Raw genomic sequence first — 24933 nt, 5'->3', positions numbered from 1 at the left:
TCCTAGATGTTTAAGCAATGTGAATGTGTCAAGCAGCACACTACTAATGATGTATCTGAAAATTATGGGTTTGTTTCTTCTACTCATCTGCATTAACTTGCATTTTTTTACATTTACTGCTAGCTGCCATTCATCACATCTACTAGAAACTTTGTCAAAGTCATCATGTATCCTCCTACAGTAACTCAATGATGACACCTCCCCAACACCACAGCATCACCAACAAACAGCCACAGATTGTTGCTCACCATTCACCTTATCATTTATGTATACAGAAAATAACAGAAGTTGTATTACGCTTCAGTAGGACACTCCAATATATAGTCTTGTCTTTGATGAATGCTCCCCATGGAAGACAGTGCTCTGGGTTCTGTCATTTAAGAAGTCTTTGAGCCACTCACATATCTGGGAACCTATTACAAATGCTTGTTCCTTCATCAATTGTCTGCAATGGGTCTCTGTGTCAAATGCTTTTCAGAAATATAAGAATATGGATTATGCTGGTATTGCCCTTCATACATAGTTTACAGAATATCATGTGAAACGAGTGCAAGCTGAGTTTTGCACAAGCAATGAATTCTAAAACCATGTTGATTCGTGGACAGAAGCTTTTCCATGTCAAGGAAATTCATTGTGGACACAGAAAAATATCCAGACATTGTGGTAATTGGAAAAGATTTCTCAGTGTCTACCTCTACATCTAAGTACATACTCTGCAAGCCACCATGTGTTTCAAGAATTTTCCAGCAAACTGATGTTAAGAATATTGGTCTGTAATTTTGCAGGTCCATTCTTGTACCCTTTTTATAGACAGGAGTCATCTGTACTTTTCATCAATCACTTGGATCATTGTGTTGGGTGAGAGATTCGTAATAAATGCCAGTTAAGTAAGGGGTCAGTGCTGTTGAGTACTCTACGTAAAACTGAATTGTGATTCTATCTGGACCTGGCAATTTATTTGCTTTCAACTCTTTCAATTGTTTCTCTATGGCAGGGATGCTTATTACTATGTTCTCTATATGAGGGCCTGTGTGATGGTCAAATGATGGTTTGTTTGTATGATTCTCCTGTATGAATAATTTATTAAATGCGAAATGTAAAACTTTGGCTTTTATTTTGCTGCTGTCTTCTATTGCCACTTCAGACTGTCAATGAGTGATTGGATAGAAGCCTTAGACCCACTTAGTGATTTTACATAGGACCAGAATTTACTTGATTTCTTGGCAATACCTTTTACTAAGGTATGTTGGTGACAGCTGTTGTATGCTTTCCACATTGATCTTTTTACAGGCACAAGATCTCTATTAACTGTTGCCTGTTGTCATCTGCACATTCTCATTTGAGCTGAGAGTGCAACAGTCTTTTCTTGCCTGGTATTTTCTGAATTTTATTTTTGAACAACAGTGGGTCCTTTCTATCCGTAATTCATTAACTTGTCACACACTTCTCCAGAGAAAGATTTACAATCAGTCTAAACTTTGTCCATAATTCCTCAAGATTCATTACACTGTAACTAAATAATATAAATTTAGCACCTACATATGATGATAACAACTGCTTATCTGCTCATTCTAGCAAAAATACTATCCTAGCTGGGAATGATTTATTGGCTTTAGTAAACAAAGTTGCTATAATGACATTATGGTCACTAATCCCTGTCTCTATAATGATGCTGTTGATAAAGTCAGACCTGTTAATACTAAAGGGTCTAAAATATTTTCATTGCATGTGGGATGCTGAACAATCTATGAGAGCCACTCCAAAGGAAATGCACACTATTTTTGTAAAAATACAGTTTTCATTCTGCATGTGTGAAAGTTTTACAGTGTGTAGATACATCCATCCCACTTGTTTTCAAACTTAGGTAATCTGTTCCAGTGAGTGACGCAGTCACCCAAGAAAAAAAAAAAAATCAAAACCAAACCTTCTGCTGGAAAAGTTATGGCTACGGTGTTTTTCAATTCCGAAAGACTCTTGCTTGTAGGCATCATGCCAAGTGGAACCACCCTAAATTCTGATGCATATATGACGACAATGCAATGCAATGCAATAAATCAAGCAGGAAAAAAGGAATACAAATGTCTCAAAAATGAGATTGACAGGAAGCGCAAAATGGCTAAGCAGGGATGGCTAGAGGGCAAATGTAAGGATGTAGAGGCGTATCTCACTAGGGGTAAGATAGATACTGCCTACAGGAAAATTAAAGAGACCTTTGGAGAAAAAAGAACCATTTGTATGAATACAAAGAGCTCAGATGGAAACCCAATTCTAAGCAAAGAAGGGAAAGCAGAAAGGTGGAAGGAGTATATAGAGGGTCTATACAAGGTTGATATACTTGAGGACAGTATTATGGAAATGGAAGAGGATGTAGATGAAGATGAAATGGGAGATATGATACTGCATGAAGAGTTCGAGAGAGCACTGAAAGACCTGTGTCGAAACAAGGCCCCAGGAGTAGACAACATTCCATTAGAACTGCTGACCGCCTTGGGAGAGCCAGTCCTGACAAAACTCTACCATCTGGTGAGCAAGATGTATGAGACCGGCGAAATACCGTCAGACTTCTAGAAGAATATAATAATTCCAATCCCAAAGAAAGTAGGTGTTGACCAAAGTGAAAATTACGGAACTATCAGTTTAATAAGTCATGCCTACAAAATAATAACACAAATTCTTTACAGACGAATGTAAAAACTGGTAGAAGTGGAAGATCAGTTTGGATTCCATAGAAATACTCTGAGATGAAGAGTTTAGCACAGGAAAGGAATTCATGGTGGGCCGAATCAAACCAGTCAGTAGACTGATCACCAAAAAAAGAAAAAAGAAATACTGGAACACGTGAGGCAATACTGACCTTACGACTCACCTTAGAAGAAAGATTAAGCAAAGGCAAACCTACGTTCTTAGCATTTGTAGACTTAGAGAAACCTTTTGACAATGTTTACTGGAATACTCTCTTTCAAATTCTAAATGTGGCAGAGGTAAAATACAGGTAGCGAAAGGCTATTTACAATTTGTACAGAAACCGGATGGCAGTTATAAGAGTCGAGGGAAATGAAAGTGAAGCAGTTGTTGGGAAGGGAGGGAGACAGGGTTGTAGCCTCTCCCCGATGTTATTCAATCTGTATATTGAGCAAGCAGTGAAGGAAACAAAAGAAAAATTTGGAGTAGGTATTAAAATCCATGGAGAAGAAATAAAAACTTTGAGGTTTGCCGATGACATCGTAATTCAGTCAGAGACAGCAAAGGACTTGGAAGAGCAGTTGAACGGAATGGATAGTGTCTTGAAAGGAGGGTATAAGATGAACACCAACAAAAGCAAAATGAGGATAATGGAATGTAGTCGAATTAAGTCTGATGATGCTCGGAGAATTAGATTAGGAAATGAGACACTTAAAGTAGTAAAGGAGTTTTGCTATTTGGGGAGCAAAATAACTGATGATGGTCAAAGTAGAGAGGATGTACAATGTAGACTGGCAATGGGAAGGAAAGCGTTTCTGAAGAAGAGAAATTTGTTAACATCGAGTATAGATTTAAGTGTCAGGAAGTCATTTCTGAAAGTATTTGTATGGGGTGTAGCCATTTATGGAAGTGAATCATGGATGACAAATAGTTTGGACAAGAAGAGAATAGAAGCTTTCAAAATGTGGTGCTACAGAAGAATGCTGAAGATTAGATGGGTAGATCACATAACTAATGAGGAGGTATTGAATAGGATTGGGGAGAAGAGGAGTTTGTGGCACAACTTGACTAGAAGAAGGGATCAGATGGTAGGACATGTTCTGAGGCATCAAGGGATCACCAATTTAGTATTGGAGGGCAGCATGGAGGGTAAAATCCGTAGAGGGAGACCGAGAGATGAATACACTAAGCAGATGCAGAAGGATGTAAGTTGCAGTAGGTACTGGGAGATGAAGAAGCTTGCACAGGATAGAGTAGCATGGAGAGCTGCATCAAACCAGTCTCAGGACTGAAGACCAGAACAACAACAACATGTGACGACACTGAAGAAACTTGAAGCTCGACTGAGTCGTGTTTGACCACATCAGAAAAAGCAGGGTATTTTACTGTTGCATGACAATGCATGGCCACATGTCAATCAAAAAACCATGGAAGCGATCACAAACCTCGGATGGACAACACTGAACCATACGCCTTACAGTCGTGACCTGGCTCCATGTGACTATCATCTCTTTGGGAAACTGAAATTCTCTCTTCGTGGAACAATGTTTGAAGATGATGACTTCCTTGTGCACGCTGCCAAACAGTGGCTCCAACAGGTTGGTCCAGAATTTTACCGTGCGGATATACAGGTGCTGGTTCCAAGATGGCATAAGGCAATTGAGAGGGATAGAAATTATGTGGATAAATGAAAATATTGTTCCTAAAGGATGTAACTACATGCTGCAAGACTTTCAGACAAAAGATTATCTGTCTGTTCCCCCTGGCAGTGAATCAGTAGAAATTCCAGTCTATACCCAAGAAGTTACTGTTGTTTCTATTGCTTCTAACTAATATTTTGTGATCTGAGTATTTCCTAACTACTGAGAGTAGACTATCTATGAGTGACTCTAAAACTGTCACAGCAGAGTTTGGTGGCTGGTAAAAAATTCAACAATGAACTTGATTTCACCTAGACCTGTTATACATGATCAAATAACTCCACTTTCACACTGAAATTTGACTTCATTATGAAAAGAATAGAATGTTACTCACCATGTAGTGGAGATGTTGAGTGACAGGCACAACAAAAAGACTGCTAAACAATTGGGGTTTCAGTCAAAAGGCCTTTTAAAGTAGACAACACACACACACACACACACACACACACACACACACACACACACACACACATATTCACACAAACACAAGTTACACACACATGACCACTTTGAATCCAATGTTACTGGCCAGGGACAGTGGTCATATGTGTGAGTTATGCTTCATGAATATAAGTGTGTGTGTGTGTGTGTGTGTGTTTTATTGTGTTGTCAACTTTAGAAGAAGGTCTTTTGGGCAAAATCTCACTTATTTAGCAGTCATTATGTTGTGCTTGTCGGTGAGCCAGCATCTCGACTATATGGTACGTAGCAGTCTATATTTTCCATGATATTGTCATTATCCCATGCTGTATATTCCATTGTTTGAAATTTGACTTAATTAATGACAATACTTTTTTTGTCAACTGTAATCAACACGCCCCCTCCTATGGTCTCTAAGTGTATTTTTTATATACATTTCCTGAACTGCTAAGTATCTCAGAGATTTTTACTTCCTGTTGCAGCCAGCTCTGGCTCCCAAGAATAATTTGAGCATGAGAAATTTCCTGGAGGGCTGTAAATTTGGGAAATTTGCTACGAATACTTCGACAACTTAGAGATAAAATTTTGACAGTCAATGTGTTATTTTGCAGAATGCAGTCTGATTTTACTATCTGCATGTCATCTGGCGAGTTTTCATCAGACTACTTCAAAGTACTGCCTAAACTAAAAGAACCCCCATATGCACACCACAAGTAGTCTGGTATGTGAGTAGCTGCTTCCATTGTGTAGTACAGTCCTGATCATCAAGGGGCATTGTACACTGATGCAGGTCCATAAATCTGCAGCCAAGACTGTCACAGAATTGATGAAGCCTTTGGTTTACACCCTCCACTCAGTTCCAAACCAAAGGACCCCAATTGACTCTGAGAACAATGCCATAAATTGTGAGCTCTGCTTGCATCCTGCATGCAATGACAGGAGTGCTCACCACCTCTGGCAGCCCTACCTGTATTAACTGAGAATGACTTCAGAATCCAAGCAACAGCCATAATTATGGCCAATGTGAGTGACAATTTGCCGATGAATGCAACCTGCACACTCAATAGCCACAAGCAATGCCACCACCAGATCTCAGATGAGGCTCCATGTCAGACATATCGAGTGCACATTGGCTTTCATTCCGCCTATGAATTCTATTTCCCGAAAGGGCTCCATAATGCACCTAGCATCGGTGTTCCTGATAGGTAGCAAACTCCTGATCCTGTGTGCTACTCAGACCCTTCTGAAGACCACCTGTTCACTCATAGGGCGAACAAGCAAGACCACATGGCCAGTCTCCACATTCGCCCTTTGCCTCAAGCAATATGCATGTGTTACCACCCGCCAATCATCCTGTTGTGAGGGCAGTTCCACCACGTTGGGAACACCTGGAGGTTCCTCAGCAGCAGAGCCGTTTGGTGAGACAGGTGACACCTGAGATCCTGTGCAACATACCAGTGTTTCCACCAGTACTATATTTGTAGACAGCAGCATGACTGACCATAGCCAAAAGCATATTCAGCTGTTTGTGAACTGCGGCCAGCACCTCCTGCATCTGCATACAGCATGCACACATACTACCCATCTTAGTATTATTAACTTAAGAATTTACTATAGTAGCACAGTCAGATGCCTAGATATGCAACTTGCTGCCCACCTAATGTGTTACCAATGGAGGTTGATGCCTTATGAACTTTTATCTACCTGTTCAGAAGTAACGACAGCAGTGCTACAGACTGCCTGACCCTATGCTTTACTGTTATCAAAAATGCAAGATTACATCACAGAAAAACGTGCATGGAGTTTAAAAAATGTGCTATTAAGAAAACATAAAAGAAACTAAGTACATAACTTTCCAGGACTCTGACTCAGTGCATCATCATGGTAATGTGGAGAGATTTCTCAGCAACAGTATATACATGTGCTAGAGTGAGTCATTAAAGGCACTGACTAATTATTTGTGTATTAGAGGCAATACCTAATTGTTTGAAAGATTTGCCAACAACAAGCATCCCAGTTTTGAAGAATTGTTTATGGTACATACTATGACAACAACAGGTACACTTCCTATCACCCACAGAATGTCCAACACAAATGTGTACTTTCATCATGAAAGGTAAAGAAATGTTTTTGTTTGTTCCTCCAGTCATTCCTGTTGATGTTTCTTGTGTAAAATTACTCAGTTACAACACATTATTATTATCTGTGCTGCCTGGAAAGGGTTTAGGGACATGTTGTTGATGAATTAGTTTAGAAATTATGCATGTCCATTAAAAATAACAACAAACCAGATTATGCTTCGGGCTTTTCTATTAGGCTCTGAGAGGATAAATGGTCTCTGCAGATACACTATGTGATCAAAAGTAGCCACACACCTTGCTGAAAATGACTTACAAGTTCGTGGCACCCACTGTTGATAATGCTGGAATTCAATATAGTATTGGCCTTGATGACAACTTCCAATCTTGCAGCCATACATTCAATCAGGTGCTGGAAGGTTTCTTGGGGAATGGCAGCCCATTGTTCGTGGAGTGCTACACTGAGGAGAGGTATCAATGTTGGTCAGTGAGGCCTGGCATGAAGTCAGCACTCCAAAACATCCAAAAGGTGTTATACAGGATTCAGATTAGGACTCCGTGCAGGCCAGTCCATTACAGGGATATTATTGCATGTAACCAATCCGCCACAGGCCGTGCCTTATGAACACATGCTCAATCATGTTGAAAGATGCAATCACCATCCCTGAATTGCCCTTCAACATTTGGACCACTTAAAACATCAATGTAGGCCTGTGCAGGCTACACAAGCTGGCAGGTGACGTTCACTGGGAATTCGCCATACCCACACCCTGCCAATGGATCACCACATTGCGTACTTTGATTTGTCACTCCACACAGTGTTTTTCTACTGTTCAATTATCCAATGTTTACACTCCTTACACCAAGCAAGGCATCGTTTGGCATTTACCGGCATGATGTGTGGCTTATGAGCAGCCAGTTGACCATGAAATGCAAGTTTTCTCACCCTCCGCCTAATAGTCATAATACTTGCAGTGGCTCTTGTTGCAGTTCGGAATTCCCGAGTGATGGTCTGGATAGTTGTCTGCCTACTATACATTACGGCCCTCTTAAATTGTCAGTGCTTGAACGCTTTTGTGCTGTATGTGTCCCTTCATGTTTCCATTTCACTATCACAACGGAAACAGTGAACCTAGGGATGTTTAGGAGTATGGAAATCTCGCCTATAGGAAAATGACACAAGTGACACCCAATCACCTGACCATGTTCTAAATCCGAGAGGTCTGCGGAGTGGTCCATTCTGCTCTCTCACAATGTCTAATGACTACTGCGGTTGCTGATATGGATTACCTGGCAGTAGGTGGCAGCACAACGCACCTAATATGAAAAACGTATGTTTTTGGGGGTGTCCAGACACTTTTGAAGTCATAGTGTGTAAAATGTTCAAAGATAAAAAAGTATTTGAAGTAAAAATATCAGAGCTGCAGTACATGGGCAAGGAAAGAATTGAGTTCAATTAATCATATAGAATAAAAGGTAATTGAAAATAAGGAGTAAGAAATATACTGCAAAGGGGAAGAGTTATTGCACAGTCACAGAATATAGACTCACAGGGACTTGAAAAAGTGAGTAAATTAATTTATGATGGAAATGGATAGTGGATTTACTGTCATGTGTACAGAAACCAAGCTACTCTCTTTTTAAGAGGGCTACTAGTGTATTATTTCTTTTTGCTAAACAAAAACCATGTACGTCAGTGTCACATTTACATATATGATGAACAAACCATAGTTGTAACATAATAGATGAGTGAATTTGGCTCTGATGGTAATTTTGAATTAATTATATTTTTATTATATCTTGAAGAGATTTATTAAATTTATATCATAGTGTACAGACTATACAGCCTATTCAGTGACAATGTGATGCTGCAATTGACCAAGGGTAGACAGAAATCTTTAGTTCCGAAGGAAATTGTAATGCATACTTGCATACTGGACCAACAGAAAAAAATCTGTACTGCTGCTAGTGTCTCAGTTTGCTGAGTTGTAAACTATTTCAGTAACTACTGTTTGATGACCTTTCTGTCCTCTGTTGTCACTTATCATAGTTTACATTTTTGCTATTCACTATGTCTTCTACATCTGTGCTATGGTCTACATACTCTTTTTTTCGGTTTCAATCAACGTGTTACTCACTCTTATGTTTTACTGACAAATATTAAGATGTCATGTAAATCAAAATAAAAGATTAAAGATAAATATACGTTGTTCTTAGAGGTATTTATTCATGTATATTATGAAATAAACAGAAATGTTACTATGTTCAGGTAATTTACTCGACGAAACTGATGTGCTGGATTGGATGCTAGATCAAAAAAATGATGAAAGTATTGAGGAAGTGAACCGTGACAAGTTGTTCAAGTACATTGAAACAAAGGAGTTCCTTGCAGTGATTTTTTGTAAGTTGTCTTAAATTTCTGATAGATTTTTGTTGCATATATAAATAGTGTGCACGTAATAGTGTGGCCTGTATCAGAAAAGTTCACACACACACACACACACACACACACACAGAAAATTGCGTGTTGTTGTTTATGTGCCTACATTTCTCTCCCTGATCCTCAAACACTTTACGACACCGTGAGTTGTTATATTTACACACTCCATTGGTTTTTATTTGCATAATTACTAAATGCTGGATGACAAAATCTTTATTTTTACCAATATTTAACAAATTTTGAAGGAAATATCAGCTATCTTGTATACAATAATTTATTGTCTATTAAGCAGAGTGATTTTGTGTTTATTCTGGAATTTTGGAAGTTCAGATACTGAGGACAACCCAATATCTCCAAGAGTTCTGCGCCATATGGAATTAATTGATGATGAAGCTGCTGAATATGGAATCAAAATAGTAAAGTGTAAAGACCGTTTGATGGCGAAGAAATATGGTTATCGAAACCCACCTGGTATAACCTACTTCCGCAAGGGAAAGTATATAAACTATGATGGTAAGTTTTTTCTCCATCCAAGTCTTATGTCACTTCATACATTAACCAAAATTACTGAAGTTGGAGCATTGTGGCCTTCATAGTTGAAATAGGCAAGTCCTGCCCTCAAAATTACAAATATTTGATAAATAAAAACATTTGCAGTTAAATGAACAAAACACAAAGTTGGTGATTATATAGTAAGCAAATTGGACAGAGACTACTTGGAGAGCACATACATTATTCTTTGTACTAGTGCACATCAACTCGCCATCAGTGGAGTGCATGAGCAGCCACACCAGTAATATATTTGTGATGGTAAATGAGCTGATAAACAACCCTTAAGTCCATACCAGTTTTATGTCTCTATGACCATTGAAATATTGCTGCTAAACCTGAGGTACAACAAGCTGCCATTAGAAAATGATACAAAGTGAATGATATTACACTAAAGTTTTAACCTCTGAGGACATTTAATTGCCACCTAGACATAACTTACATCCGCCACACCAAAATGTTAGCTATACTGTAAATGAGTCATAAATGATAATTCTAGAGGTGAACATCAGGTGAAAGTGAATGATATTACACTAAAGTTTTAACCTCTGAGGACATTTAATTGCCACCTAGACATAACTTACATCAGCCACACCAAAATGTTAGCTATACTGTAAATGAGTCATAAATGATAATTCTAGAGGTGAACATCAGAGTTCATTTCTTAACAGTGCTCTAACAACTAGAATGACTTACTTGAAACAACATCTGAAACCACTGAATAAGTTTTGAACGCTGATACAGTCCTGTGATTCTTTGATTTCTTTACTTTTATTTCAAAGGTATGTATATATTTCTGAGCCCAGTTCTAGGAATTAGAATGGACTATATACTAACGCATGCAGAATACCTTCCTTTAATATAATCTCCACATTGAATGGACTATATAATAATGTATGCAGAATACCCTTCTTTAATTTAATCTCCACATCTTGAAGAAATGTATGCTGGAGGTCTGTTGCAGAAGACTTTAGCTTAGGCTGGGGGAATATGGATGGTAGAATTTGAATGTATGGTGAAGAGCAAACTCCCAACTATGAATTCCAAACAGAGAAAATGCAACTGAAGAAGGAACCATGGTTATGAATACTATATTCCAGAAAATGCTTCACAACAGTGTATTATGCAAATTGCCCGCATAGACTCCCTGTCTGTAACTATTCGTACATATTATTTATTATGCTAGTATGCACATTGTCTGCTATATAACATGAATTGTCTCACAGTTCTGTTTCACTTTGCTGGGTTAGATCATGCCATTGATAGTGCTAGAACATACAGTGGCAAAATTATCCTTACAAGAATATTTTCAGTGGGAGTACCTGTTGTTGTTGTTGTTGTTGTTGTTGTGGTCTTCAGTCCTGAGACTGGTTTGATGCAGCTCTCCATGCTACTCTATCCTGTGCAAGCTTCTTCATCTCCCAGTACATACTGCAACTTACATCCTTCTGAATCTGCTTAGTGTAGTCACGTCTTGGTCTCCATCTATGATTTTTACCCTCCACGCTGCCCTCCAATATGAAATTGGTGATCCCTTGATGCCTTAGAACATGTCCTACCAACCGATCCCTTCTTATGGTCAAGTTGTGCCACAAGCTTCTCTTCTCCCCAATCCGATTCAATACCTCCTCATTAGTTATGTGATCTCCCATCTAATCATCTGCATTCTTCTGTAGCACCACACTTTGAAAGCTTCTATTCTCTTCTTGTGAATACATGGCTATGATCCATACAAATACTTTCAGAAATGACTTCCTGACATTTAAATCTATACTAGATATTAACAAATTTCTCTTCTTCAGAAACGCTTTCCTTCCCATTGCCAGTCTACATTTTACATCCTCTCTACTTCGACCATCATCAGTTATTTTGCTCCCCAAGTAGCAAAACTCCTTTACTACTTTAAGTGTCTCATTTCCTAATCTAATTCCCTCAGCATCACCTGACTTAATTCGACTACATTCCATTATCCTCGTTTTGCTTTTGTTGATGTTCATCTTATATCCTCCTTTCAAGACACTATCCATTCCGTTCAACTGCTCTTCCAAGTCCTTTGCTGTCTCTGACAGAATTACAATGTCATCGGCAAACCTCAAAGTTTTTATTTCTTCTCCCTGGATTTTAATACCTACTCTGAATTTTTCTTTTGTTTCCTTCACTGCTTGCTCAATATACAGATTGAATAACATCGAGGAGTGGCTACAACCCTGTCTCACTCCCTTCCCAACCACTGCTTCCCTTTCATGTCCCTCGACTCTTATAACTGCCATCTGGTTTCTGTACAAATTGCAAATAGCCTTTTGCTCCCTGTATTTTACCTCTGCCACATTTAGAATTTGAAAGAGAGTATCCCAGTCAACATTGTCGAAAGGTTCCTCTAAGTCTATCAAATGCTAAGAACGTAAGTTTTCCCTTCCTTAATCTTTCTTCTAAGATAACTCGTAAGGTCAGTATTGGCTCACATGTTCCAGTATTTCTACGGGATCCAAACTGATCTTCCCCGAGGTCATCTTCTACTAGTTTTTCCATTCGTCTGTAAAGAATTCGTGTTAGTATTTTGCAGCTGTGACTTATTAAACTGATAGTTCGGTAATTTTCACATCTGTCAACACCTGCTTTCTTTGGGATTGGAATTATTATATTCTTCTTGAAGTCTGAGGGTATTTCGCCTGTCTCGTACATCTTGCTCACCAGATGGTAGAGTTTTGTCAGGACTGGCTCTCCCAAGGCTGTCAGTAGTACCTATATAAACTCCTGGAAATTGAAATAAGAACACCGTGAATTCATTGTCCCAGGAAAGGGAAACTTCATTGACACATTCCTGGGGTCAGATACATCACATGATCACATTGACAGAACCACAGGCACATAGACACAGGCAACAGAGCATGCACAATGTCGGCACTAGTACAGTGTATATCCACCTTTCGCAGCAATGCAGGCTGCTATTCTCCCATGGAGACGATCGTAGAGATGCTGGATGTAGTCCTGTGGAACGGCTTGCCATGCCATTTCCACCTGGCGCCTCAGTTGGACCAGCGTTCGTGCTGGACGTGCATACCGCGTGAGACGACGCTTCATCCAGTCCCAAACATGCTCAATGGGGGACCGATCCGGAGATCTTGCTGGCCAGGGTAGTTGACTTACACCTTCTAGAGCACGTTGGGTGGCACAGGATACATGTGGACGTGCATTGTCCTGTTGGAACAGCAAGTTCCCTTGCCGGTCTAGGAATGGTAGAACGATGGGTCCGATGACGGTTTGGATGTACCGTGCACTATTCAGTGTCCCCTCGACGATCACCAGAGGTGTACGGCCAGTGTAGGAGATCGCTCCTCACACCATGATGCCGGGTGTTGGCCCTGTGTGCCTCGGTCGTATGCAGTCCTGATTGTGGCGCTCACCTGCACGGCACCAAACACGCATACGACCATCATTGGCACCAAGGCAGAAGCGACTCTCATCGCTGAAGACGACACGTCTCCATTCGTCCCTCCATTCACGCCTGTCGCGACACCACTGGAGGCGGGCTGCACGATGTTGGGGCGTGAGCGGAAGACGGCCTAACGGTGTGCGGGACCGCAGCCCAGCTTCATGGAGACGGTTGCGAATGGTCCTCGCCGATACCCCAGGAGCAACAGTGTCCCTAATCTGCTGGGAAGTGGCGGTGCGGTCCCCTACGGCACTGCGTAGCATCCTACGGTCTTGGCGTGCATCCGTGCGTCGCTGCGGTCTGGTCCCAGGTCGACGGGCACGTGCACCTTCCGCCGACCACTGGCGACAACATCGATGTACTGTGGAGACCTCACGCCCCACGTGTTGAGCAATTTGGCGCTACGTCCACCCGGCCTCCCGCATGCCCACTATACGCCCTCGCTCAAAGTCCGTCAACTGCACATACGGTTCACGTCCACGCTGTCGCGTCATGCTACCAGTGTTAAAGACTGCGATGGAGCTCCGTATGCCACGGCAAACTGGCTGACACTGACGGCGGCGGTGCACAAATGCTGCGCAGCTAGCGCCATTCGACGGCTAACACCGCGGTTCCTGGCGTGTCCGCTGTGCCGTGTGTGTGATCATTGCTTGTACAGCCCTCTCGCAGTGTCCGGAGCAAGTATGGTGGGTCTGACACACCGGTGTTAATGTGTTCTTTTTTCCATTTCCAGGAGTGTAGATGTAAAGCAGATGGTATAAAAATGGGCTCAGAAAGTGCATGTTTTGTCTGAACATCATACTGATTGAACAATCAATGAAAAGTTTTTTTCAGCAATATGAGCAATATGTGTATAGTATGAGAAACCAATAGCCTTGATAGAGAAGTTGATCAACACATTTTGAGGTGTTTTTCTTTTTGTGATTTGATTTTAACGGATTGCTTTATTGTGAGATGACAAGTCTTTTCTCATTTCCTGTACTAACAGTTGCCTTCTTTACTGAATTTCCTGGTCGCCATCATGTTTTCTCTTGATGTTATGGTCCTGCTATGCAGTGCCATGTATTTGACCGCTAACTTCTTTTCCAATTGTGGAGGGGTGAAGGCTATAAGAAAGCTTCTCAATTTAAAAAACTCACTATGAAGTCACAAAACACAGTTTCCAAAATTCTTCTATATTCAGATAAGTTCTCAAGTCACAACCACGGATAATTAACAAAACTTTCCAGACAACATGTTCATACATGATGCGTCAATGCTTGACTGATACCATAAGTTCATACTTAACTCAAGATACAAAGGAATAGAATCTAATATAACAATATTGACTTTTCTTTAGTGCTCGGTCATTGTCATTAGCCCCCTTTCTTCTTTGGGGCCCACAGCACACCCAAAGCATGACTGCAATGCGCAAGTGACCCCTCTCTGGCCAGTCCAAATTACACATGTGTCATCACTTTCTGCACATTTCCTGCAGTTTTCTTCTTCATATCTGCACATAAATTCCACAAGCCCAGGCACAGTAGATGCTCTTTACACTACTACTAATTTAAGCCATGTTTTTCACATGCATATCTTTCATCAATCAGTAAAAGGAAAGTGAGACATTTCTATGCTTTATAGTGACATGTACCACTGCAATGTCAGGCTGAATAATAATGTTTAGCAGGAGATAAATGTTTTGTTGTTTCTCAGAAATGTCAACAGCAATGAAGGCAACAAAATGTGTGACTTGATGAGAGCTTTTGTAATATATTTTATTCATCAGTCTATTCCTGTCCGCCCCTGGTAGCTGAGTGGTCAGCTCAACAGAATATCAAACCTAAGGGCCCGGGTTCAATTCCCAGCTGGGTCAGAGATTTTCACTGCTCAGGGACTGGATGTTGTGTTGTCGTAATCATCATCATTTCACGCCCATTGATGCACACATCGCTGAAGTGGCATCAAATCAAAAGACTTGCACCAAGCGAACAGACTACCCAACAAGAGGCTCTAGTCACATGACGTTTACGTTTCTTTTTAGTCTATTGCTGACTTATTCAATATTACTATAAGTTTTTCTGAACAGTGGGATCAGTGGAATGTGACCTGAATATTAGTGTGTACCAGTATGGGTAAAATATATATGGTAAGTGACCCCTCTGTGGACAAAATTATTCAGTAATAATGACAAGAATTATAAGTACTAAATTTGTGCTGCATAAGAAACTTAGCATTTGTAGACTTAGAGAAAGCTTTTGACAATGTTGACTGGAATACTCTTTTTCAAATTCTAAAGGTGGCAGGGGTAAAATACAGGGAGCGAAAGGCTATTTATAATTTGTACAGAAACCAGATGGCAGTAATAAGAGTCGAGGGGCATGAAAGGGAAGCAGTGGTTGGGAAAGGAGTGAGACAGGGTTGTAGCCTCTCCCCGATGTTATTCAATCTGTATATTGAGCAAGCAGTAAAGGAAACAAAAGAAAAATTTGGAGTAGGTATTAAAATTCATGGAGACGAAGTAAAAACTTTGAGGTTCGCCGATGACATTGTAATTCTGTCAGAGACGGCAAAGGACTTGGAAGAGCAGTTGAACGGAATGGACAGTGTCTTGAAAGGAGGATATAAGATGAACATTAACAAAAGCAAAACGAGGATAATGGAATGTAGTCAAATTAAATCGGGTGATGCTGAGGGAATTAGATTAGGAAATGAGACACTTAAAGTAGTAAAGGAGTTTTGCTATTTAGGAAGTAAAATAACTGATGATGGTCGAAGTAGAGAGGATATAAAATGTAGACTGGCAATGGCAAGGAAAGCGTTTCTGAAGAAGAGAAATTTGTTAACATCGAATATAGATTTATGTATCAGGAAGTCGTTTCTGAAAGTATTTGTTTGGAGTGTAGCCATGTATGGAAGTGAAACATGGACAATAACTAGTTTGGACAAGAAGAGAATAGAAGCTTTCGAAATGTGGTGCTACAGAAGAATACTGAAGATAAGGTGGATAGATCACGTAACTAATGAGGAGGTATTGAATAGGATTGGGGAGAAGAGAAGTTTGTGGCACAACTTGACTAGAAGAAGGGATCGGTTGGTAGGACATGTTTTTAGGCATCAAGGGATCACAAATTTAGCATTGGAGGGCAGCGTGGAGGGTAAAAATCGTAGAGGGAGACCGAGAGATCAGTACACTAAGCAGATTCAGAAGGATGTATGTTGCAGTAGGTACTGGGAGATGAAGCAGCTTGCACAGGATAGAGTAGCATGGAGAGCTGCATCAAACCAGTCTCAGGACTGAAGACAACAACAACAACAAGAAACTTAATAAACATATTTTGCTAAAAAAATACACTTGAGTAATGTTTATGTAGTATATTTTGTAGTGTAGCATAAGGGATTTAAGGATACAAGTGAATTGAATGTTAACTTATGATTCATTAATATACAGTTTTCTAGAATGTGGAAATACATAAAAATATGGTTCTTTTGATCTGTATAGTTCTTATTCTTTCTAGGAGTCCATACAACAGTTTCCCTTTTTCTTAATGTAGTAGTAGTAGTAGAAGAAGTAGCGCACAAATGAACATATACTTCCCACAGGCAGTTGATTGACTTCGCTCCAGTTCATCATTTTACATACAGTTCTCTTTTCAGACACAACTAGCCAATGTACTGTATTTTCCTGGCAAACAACTTGACTTTGAATATTGCAGAAAAAGTCTACAGTTGATTTCTTTTGAAAACTACTAGTTTGGAAACAGTTCTGCTGTACAACTGCACAGATGAAGGCTAAAATTTTATTATCTTCAGAACTGCCTGATGCTGTACAGTTATTTGTTGACACATAATCATCATCATCACTAGAGGAAGTACTCAGGCAATGTCATCTTTGTCTTTGTCTACCAAATGAGTGAATACCCTCTTCTTTCAATAAAATGCTGTAATATTGATTTTCTGTAAAATCAGCAGTTTTTTGCAAATGACTAAGCCAACAATTTTTTAAAGTTTTAAGAAAATATGCTACAATATTTTGGAAATAATGTTTACCATAATGATTTGTTATACAGCCATATGAAAAGGATAGATAGCTACTCACCACATAAACAAGGAATTGAGTTGCAGGAAGACACAATGAAAAAGACTGCTAAACATTTAAGCTTTCAGAGAAGAAACTTCTTGTTTAGAAATAAAAACACACACGTGTTCACACAAGAACAACTCACATACACATGCAAGGGACCCAGTGCCTGGAGGCAGTGGTCATATGTAGGTGATTTGCGATTGTGTGACTGTATGTATGTTTTCTTTTTCCAAAAAACCTTAAATGTTGAGCAGTCTTTTCATTGTCTGTCTGTGACTCAATGCCTTCTCTACATACTGAGTAACAATCTATCCTTTTTATATTGCTGTTATGCAGTCCTAGACATATCACTGTTTAATTTGATAAACAAATATACATATTGTTGAAATTTCAATCACCAACTTTCTCCTCCGAATATGAAAATATTTTATTAATGCCAACCTACATAGGAAGAAAAAATCATCATAGTAAAATAAAAGAAATCAGAGCTCTCACAGACAGATGTAAGTGTTCATTGTTTGTGTGCTCTTTTCAAGATTTGAACAATGGAGAATTATCGTGAAGGTGGCTCGATGAACTCTCTGCCAGGCACTTAAATGTGATTTGCAGAGTAACCATGTAGATGCAGATGTAGATACCAGACAATAATGTTTAAAAGTTCAAAATTTACACTTTTTAAGATGTGTAATAGTAAATATCTACAGATGCCACAAATGTTCCTGTGCTATACAGAACTTCCAAGATTCAACTTCTCAAGTGGTTCAGTAAAGTGTCACATAGTGACGTCACTTCGTGGAATTGTAATTTGAAGTGTAACAAATCTGTGAAGTGTGACAATTGTGAGAAAATGCTTCTCACTATACAGCTACAACAATGTACTGAAGTGTTACAACTTCGTTGAGCTTGTCCATAGAGGGTTAAAGAACTGCAGACATTGAAGGCTCATAATACAGCAGGAGATGTGATCTCTAACTTCCTTATCCTTATTATATGCTTGATTCCATGTTTCTTGTTGAAGCTACTTATTTTCACACATGCTTTCTCACTGCACTGGTATGACATTTAAACTACAAAATTTTATTTTCCTTTTTCTGATTTCTTTTACTGTGTGTTTTTGTCTCTCCAGATCAGCAGTCAGTGTCCCTGACTGCCATGGGAGGGTTCAATACCTGATACCAGTGATTGCAGTAATAATGAAGTTTGGCAGACAGAATATTCATCTAAAATAATTGTATATTAATGCTGCACTTCTGATGCTTAATTTTATTTTATGTTAGGCTGTATGCCAGGTGCTTCACCATCTTCCACACACCAATTTTCCATGAAGGGTGTGTGATGGAAGAAGAGGAGGCGAATCATGTCAACAATAGGTCATATACTGGGTGATCAAAAAGTCAGTATAAATTTGAAAACTGAATATATCACGGAATAATGTAGATAGAGAGGTACAAATTGACACACATGCTTGGAATGACATGGGGTTTTATTAGAACCAAAAAAATGCAAAAGTTCAAAAAATGTCCGACAGATGGCGCTTGATCTGATCAGAATAGCAATAATTAGCATAACAAAGTAAGACAAAGCAAAGATGTCGTTCTTCACAGGAAATGCTCACTATGTCCACCATCATTCCTGAACAATAGCTGTAGTCGAGGAATAATGTTGTGAACAGCACTGTAAAGCATGTCCAGAGTTATGGTGGGGCATTGGCGTTGGATGTTGTCTTTCAGCATCCCTAAAGATGTCTGTTGATCACGATACACTTGCAACTTCAGGTAAGCCCAAAGCCAATAATCGCACGGATTGAGGTCTGCGGACCTGAGAGACCAAGCATGACGAAAGTGGCGGCTGAGCACGTGATCATCACCAAACAATATGAGCAAGAGTTCTTTCACGCTTCTAGCAGTTTGGGGTTTAGTGCCATCCTGCATAAACATTGTAAATTCCAGCAGGTGTTTATCAGCCAGGCTCGGGATGATGCGATTCTGTAACATATCAGCGTACCTCTCACCCGTCACAGTAGCAGTTTTGCTGTCCAGCGCCATCTGTCGGACATTTTGTGAACTTCGTGTTTTTTTTTTCTTTTCTTTTTTTTCCTTTTTTTTATTCTAATAAAACCTCATGTCATTCCAAGAATGTATGTCAATTTTTACCTCTCTATCTACATTATTCCATGGTTTATTAAGTTTCCAAATGTATATTGACTTTTTTATCACCCGGTATATTAGGTATGACTGCAGACTGCAAATTAACTGTTATCTTTTCTAACAGAACCATCTTAATACCTCAAAGTGGTTTAGGGACGCTAAGGAAAACTTAAAACTAGGCATCTCTTGCATATCCAATCTATTGCCAGAAATCAAACTCAAGACATAATATTCCAGACTTTGATACCTACAAGAACTGAGTATGCAAATAATATTTTCATGAGTAAACAACAAATGTTTAGCAAAATTGTATAATTTTTGATCTCTCTCCATTGACTGCTGTTTTGTCTCTGTGGGAAACCCATATCTCATTCCTGATCACTGTTCTGGTCACTCTGCCTTCTCCTTCTTTCCTTCTGCAACATAACAAAACAGTCTAGAAAGTGATTGTGGCTTTTGAATTTAACAGCCACTTTCTGACAATGGTGCTAATGGGTAAAGGATACATCTAAGATCATATCCAGGTACATGGGAGTAGGTTTACAGCATAAAGTGTGACACCTGAACCTGACCATAGGCTGTAGCTTGCCTTTCCATTACTGAAGTGGAACAAAGTTATTTCTATCTGGACTAGGTTGCAGATGATATTTCATGAAGTAGTCATCCATCTAGTGAAGCATTTTAAACAGTGAGTCACCTCACTGAAATATTGTATTGTATGTGAGGGTGATGTCGTCAACATAGATGAGTTTGTGAGATGCAATTTCTGAAATGTAATGAATATGCAAGTAGAAGATAACTGGAGATGTTAATGAACTATGTGGAAAACCATTGTTAAATTTGTGGAATTTTCAGTGGCATTTTTGTATCAATTTGGAAAGAATCTGTTATTGGGTATATTTCTTATCTCAGTGAATATTATGTGACATGGTATGGTGTCGATGAGTTTCAGAACACTTCCTCCCACCCTTCCCCCCAGCCCTCTTCAAATAGTGCAATAAGCAGCCCCAAGGTATCAAGAAATATGGACACATTTTTTGTTTTCCTCCCAAATCAAATTTTTGAAAAGACAGTCAAGGCCAGTTTCTGATTACAGCAGTCTCTATTATACCTGAAGCCAGCTTGCTCACCTGGTCTAAGAAGTTCAAATTCAAGAGCTATTATGATTGGAATCAGTTTTACAGTTGCTTGTAAATTACACCTGGCGGAGTTAAGGATCTGAAGCTGTACATAATTGTGGATCCTCACATGGTTTTGAGATAGCAATAACTTTATATATCTTTAAAAAAGAGCCAATAAGACTAGTTGTAAAACATTTTTGAAGGAAGAAGCAGGTCAACATTTTGTTGATGGGTCACAGTTCCTTAAGGGTTCATGGGTTATGGATTACACAGTCAAGTGATGTAACTTGCCATTTCAGAGTATGAGCAAGGCTCATTTAAAACCTCTTATTGATGAAATGGTCTTTTGTATTGTCCATTAGCTGGCTGTCTGATTTTCTCTATCTTAGTTTTGAATTAATTTGCTTGGTGAAAGTCTTATTCTCTGAAGCCCATGGTGTACATATGCTGTGACTGTTTTGTGCACCCCACACTAAAAGAAAATTAAGGTTACTTTCCAAAATCCTCACTTACTTCTCACTGGCAGGTTAGAAAACATAAAGAAAGTCAGCTTCATTTCTAAATCTACTTGATGGCATAAAATTTATAAAGGTGCACTTTGTAATACTCAGTTGTATAAAGTTAAGAAAACATGTATTTTTCTATGATTCGGATTTCACAACAACATTACAACATTTTTGAAGTTTAAATGAAGTGTAATCTGTGTTATGTTATAATTTTTGTGCTTCTTTTACATTTTCAGGTGACATAGATGATGATGAAGAAGTACTGGACTGGCTAACTAATCCTGAAAATATGGAACTGACTGATCACATTGAAAGGGTTAACAGAAAGATGTTTCAGAAAATAAGGCAAACGTCTGACTATGTGGCAGTATTCTTTTGTGAGTAAGATCTCTCATTTCAGATAATGTGAGTGAAATTGTGGGACATTTCCATCCATTCTGCTATTTTGAAAATTTGCTTACCAAAACTCAGTATTTCAAGTTCCACAGTCTTAATTTGTTTGTGTAACAATGAATAAATTAACAAATATAGTTCAGAGGGTCACATTTTAAAGTACTGTATGTTTTGAAATTAATGCTAGCTTTAGTTGTAGCAGTACTGTCCAATTGTTCTGCTTAGTGTAAATCATCAGAAATTTGACTGTTACAGTATAACCTGTAACAGTTAAATCTCCATTGATTTGAAGTGAAGCACAGTATATGGATAGTATCATTACAACTGCAGCCAGTATTAATTTCAAAACATGTAGTACTTTAAAATGTGCCATATGGAATCATGTTTGTTAATTTATTGACTGTTTTAATTCAAAATTAAAACAATTTGGAATATTGTGAAAAGGGAAACCAGGGCAAGCAATTTGATGAAATTGAAATGCAATCCACCTCTCCCACTGAAATTAGGAAAGTAATAAATTCACTCAAAAGTAAAAGCTCACGTGGAATTGATGGCATTTCTAACAGAGTACTAAAAGCTTGTTCCCAACAGAGAAGTAGGATTCTCATCCTCATATGTAGCAGCTCATTGAAACAGGGCATTTTTCCAGATAGACTGAAATACACTATTGTTTAATCATTACATAAAAAAAGGGAATAGGTCTGATTAACAACTACTACTCCGTCTCCCTTCAGACAGCTGTATTCAAAATTCTTAAACAAATAATGTGTTCAAGAGTAGCATCATATGTTTGTAAAAATGAAGTACTAGCAAAATGCCAATTTGGTTTTGAGAAAGGCTTTTCAACTGAAAATACTCTATGTGCTTCCACAGGTCAAATATTAAATGCATTGAATAACCAAACATCACCCATGGGAATATTTTGTGTTCTCTCAAAGGCTTTTGATTGTGTAAATCATAACATTCTTCTAGATAAACTTAAGTATTTGGTATGAATGGGACAGTGCACAGATGGTTTAATTCATATGTAACTGGAAGAATGCAGAATGTTGAAATTAACAGTACAGATAGTCTGCAAAAATCAGCAGAGTCCTCGAACTGGGGAGGTATCAAGTATGGTGTCCTACAGGGTTCAGTCTTGGGTCCCCTATTATTCTTAATATATATATATATTAATGACTTGCCACTCTATATACATGCAGATGCAAAGCTATTTCTAGTTGCTGGTGATACAAGTATAGTAATCACACCCAACAAACAAGAATCAGCTGTGATAATTGAAAATAATGTCTTTCAGAGAATTATTAGTGATTCTTTGCAAATGGACTCTCACTAAATTTTGAGAGAACACAGTATATACAATTCTGTACAGTAAATGGCATAACACCATTCATAAATATAGACTATGAACAGAAGTCTGTTGCTAAGGCAGAATATTCGAAATTTCTGGGTGTGTGCACTGATGAGAAATTGAATTGTAAGAAACATATTGATGATCTGCTGAAACTGTTAGTTTCAGCTTCTTATGCTTTTAGGATTTTTGCAAATTTTGGTGATAAACATATCAGTATATTAACCTACTGTGCTTATTTACATTCACTGCTTTCATATGGCATCATATTTTGGGGTAATTTATCATTAAGAGAAAAAGTATTCATTGCTCAAAAGCGTGTAATCAGAATAATAGCTGGAGCCTACCCAAGAAGACCTTGCAGACATTTATTTAAGGAGCTTGGGATATTCACAGTACCTTGACAATACATTTATTCACTTGTGAAGGTTGTTATTAATAACCCATCCCAGTTCAAAAATAACAGTGAAGTGCATAGCTACGACACTAGAAGAAAGGATGGTCTTCACTATTCTGGGTTAAATATGACTTTTGCTGCCACAAAAATCTTTGTCATTTGCCAAATAGCATTAAAAGTTCAACAGACAACCAACCAACATTTAAAAACAAATTAAAGGAACTTCTGAATGATGACTCCTTCTACTCAATAGATGAATTTTTAGATATGCCGCAGTAACTAAAAAAAAAATAAAGAAAAATTATGTTAAAGTGACACATTCCACATAATTACAAAATGTCCTACTCATGATCGATGGAACAAGTATTAATGTATGTCTGTATTGTTACATGAACTAACAGCTGTCTCCATTAGCTGGGAAGTCTGGAAGTCCCAGTGTTTGGATATTCTGCTGGAAAAAACTACTCAACATGACAAATTTCACAGACACATTCATTGCCTGCATCTGATGGATGACAGTCATGTTAGACAATGGACTATGTTGGTGAACAAAAGATAAATTAATACTGATGACCAATAGTTTTGGGACTGAATGCTGAATTAGTGGAGGAATTGAGTTCAAAGAGTCCTCAGAAATAACTGTTAACTCTTTCAGATTTAGCTACCAGTATCCATATTCCTTACATTCCTTATAAATAACTTATGGCACTATTTAATGAAGTTAGTGTACAAAATGAGATGTGCAGTTCAGAAGACAAAAATTTCCATATCAAACTTTTCAGTTATGCATCTTCTGCATTGTGGGTACCACAGCTATAAATTTATTTAATGAATGGAGTTGTCATTTATTAAAAAATTTTCTTTGTTTCACAATTAGTGTGTGGACTAAACTTCAATGTGACAACACAAAAACATGACATATGCGCACTACAGAATGAGAATACTTGGAATGCCACTGACAGTTTGTATGCCCTGAAGTCTTGGGAACAGTGTGCAGTTGTGTGAATTTGGCACATCTAATTTCAGTCATAGGAAAGCATAATAGCGTAATGAATATATTTGGAAATCATTATGCATGGTCAGATCATTACCAGATTAGAAGCTGATCACAGTCTATGTGGTATCATCTGGAAGTAGAATTAGAGTAATATCACAGCAGTGGAGAAAATTCTTAGAATGAGGAAACCTTCCATGGCCATTAATTCTTTCAAAAGTATCTAAAACCCTCCACTTTTGTAAAATATATTTTTACACCTTGGCTAATTTGCTAATATAGAAATAATTATTATTTACTGTGTTCAGCTCAGCTAATGTGTATATGTAAAACAACAGTTGCTATGAATGATTAGCGATATTACAAGCAGAAATGTGTATTGTCTTTATGCTGCAGAACCATTTTTCATACTCTGCTTTGTCATGTGTAATCTTCCTTCACACAGATTATTTTTTCTTCTCTCTGTCTGTCTACAGACATAATTCTACTGTTTCATAATGAGATATTTTATGTGTGTTTGCAAGTTCAGAATACATAAAGGTTTCACTTTTACCTTTAATTCATGTTGTTAGACTGTTGCTGGTTCATTCCTTGTATGTATCACTTTTTTTTATCATTTTTTATTTTTTGAAATTATGCATGTGTGCTGTACTTGTATG

General features: G+C 38.4%; 1 protein-coding gene across 2 annotated transcripts in view; it reads left to right on the top strand.

The window, feature by feature from the left end:
- The window catches only part of LOC126267267 (uncharacterized), a 459263-nt gene that overhangs the window by 345465 nt on the left and 88865 nt on the right, over window positions 1-24933 (top strand). For both annotated transcript variants that reach the window (XM_049972334.1, XM_049972333.1), the window contains exons 20-22: window positions 9150-9281; window positions 9651-9833; window positions 21376-21516. In XM_049972334.1, the coding sequence (XP_049828291.1) occupies window positions 9150-9281; window positions 9651-9833; window positions 21376-21516 (456 nt within the window). The remainder of the gene's footprint in view (window positions 1-9149; window positions 9282-9650; window positions 9834-21375; window positions 21517-24933) is intronic.

The sequence above is a fragment of the Schistocerca gregaria genome, chromosome 4, assembly GCF_023897955.1.
Source record: "Schistocerca gregaria isolate iqSchGreg1 chromosome 4, iqSchGreg1.2, whole genome shotgun sequence".
Classification (NCBI taxonomy): domain Eukaryota; kingdom Metazoa; phylum Arthropoda; class Insecta; order Orthoptera; family Acrididae; genus Schistocerca; species Schistocerca gregaria.
This window is presented reverse-complemented; position numbering and strand designations above follow the sequence as displayed.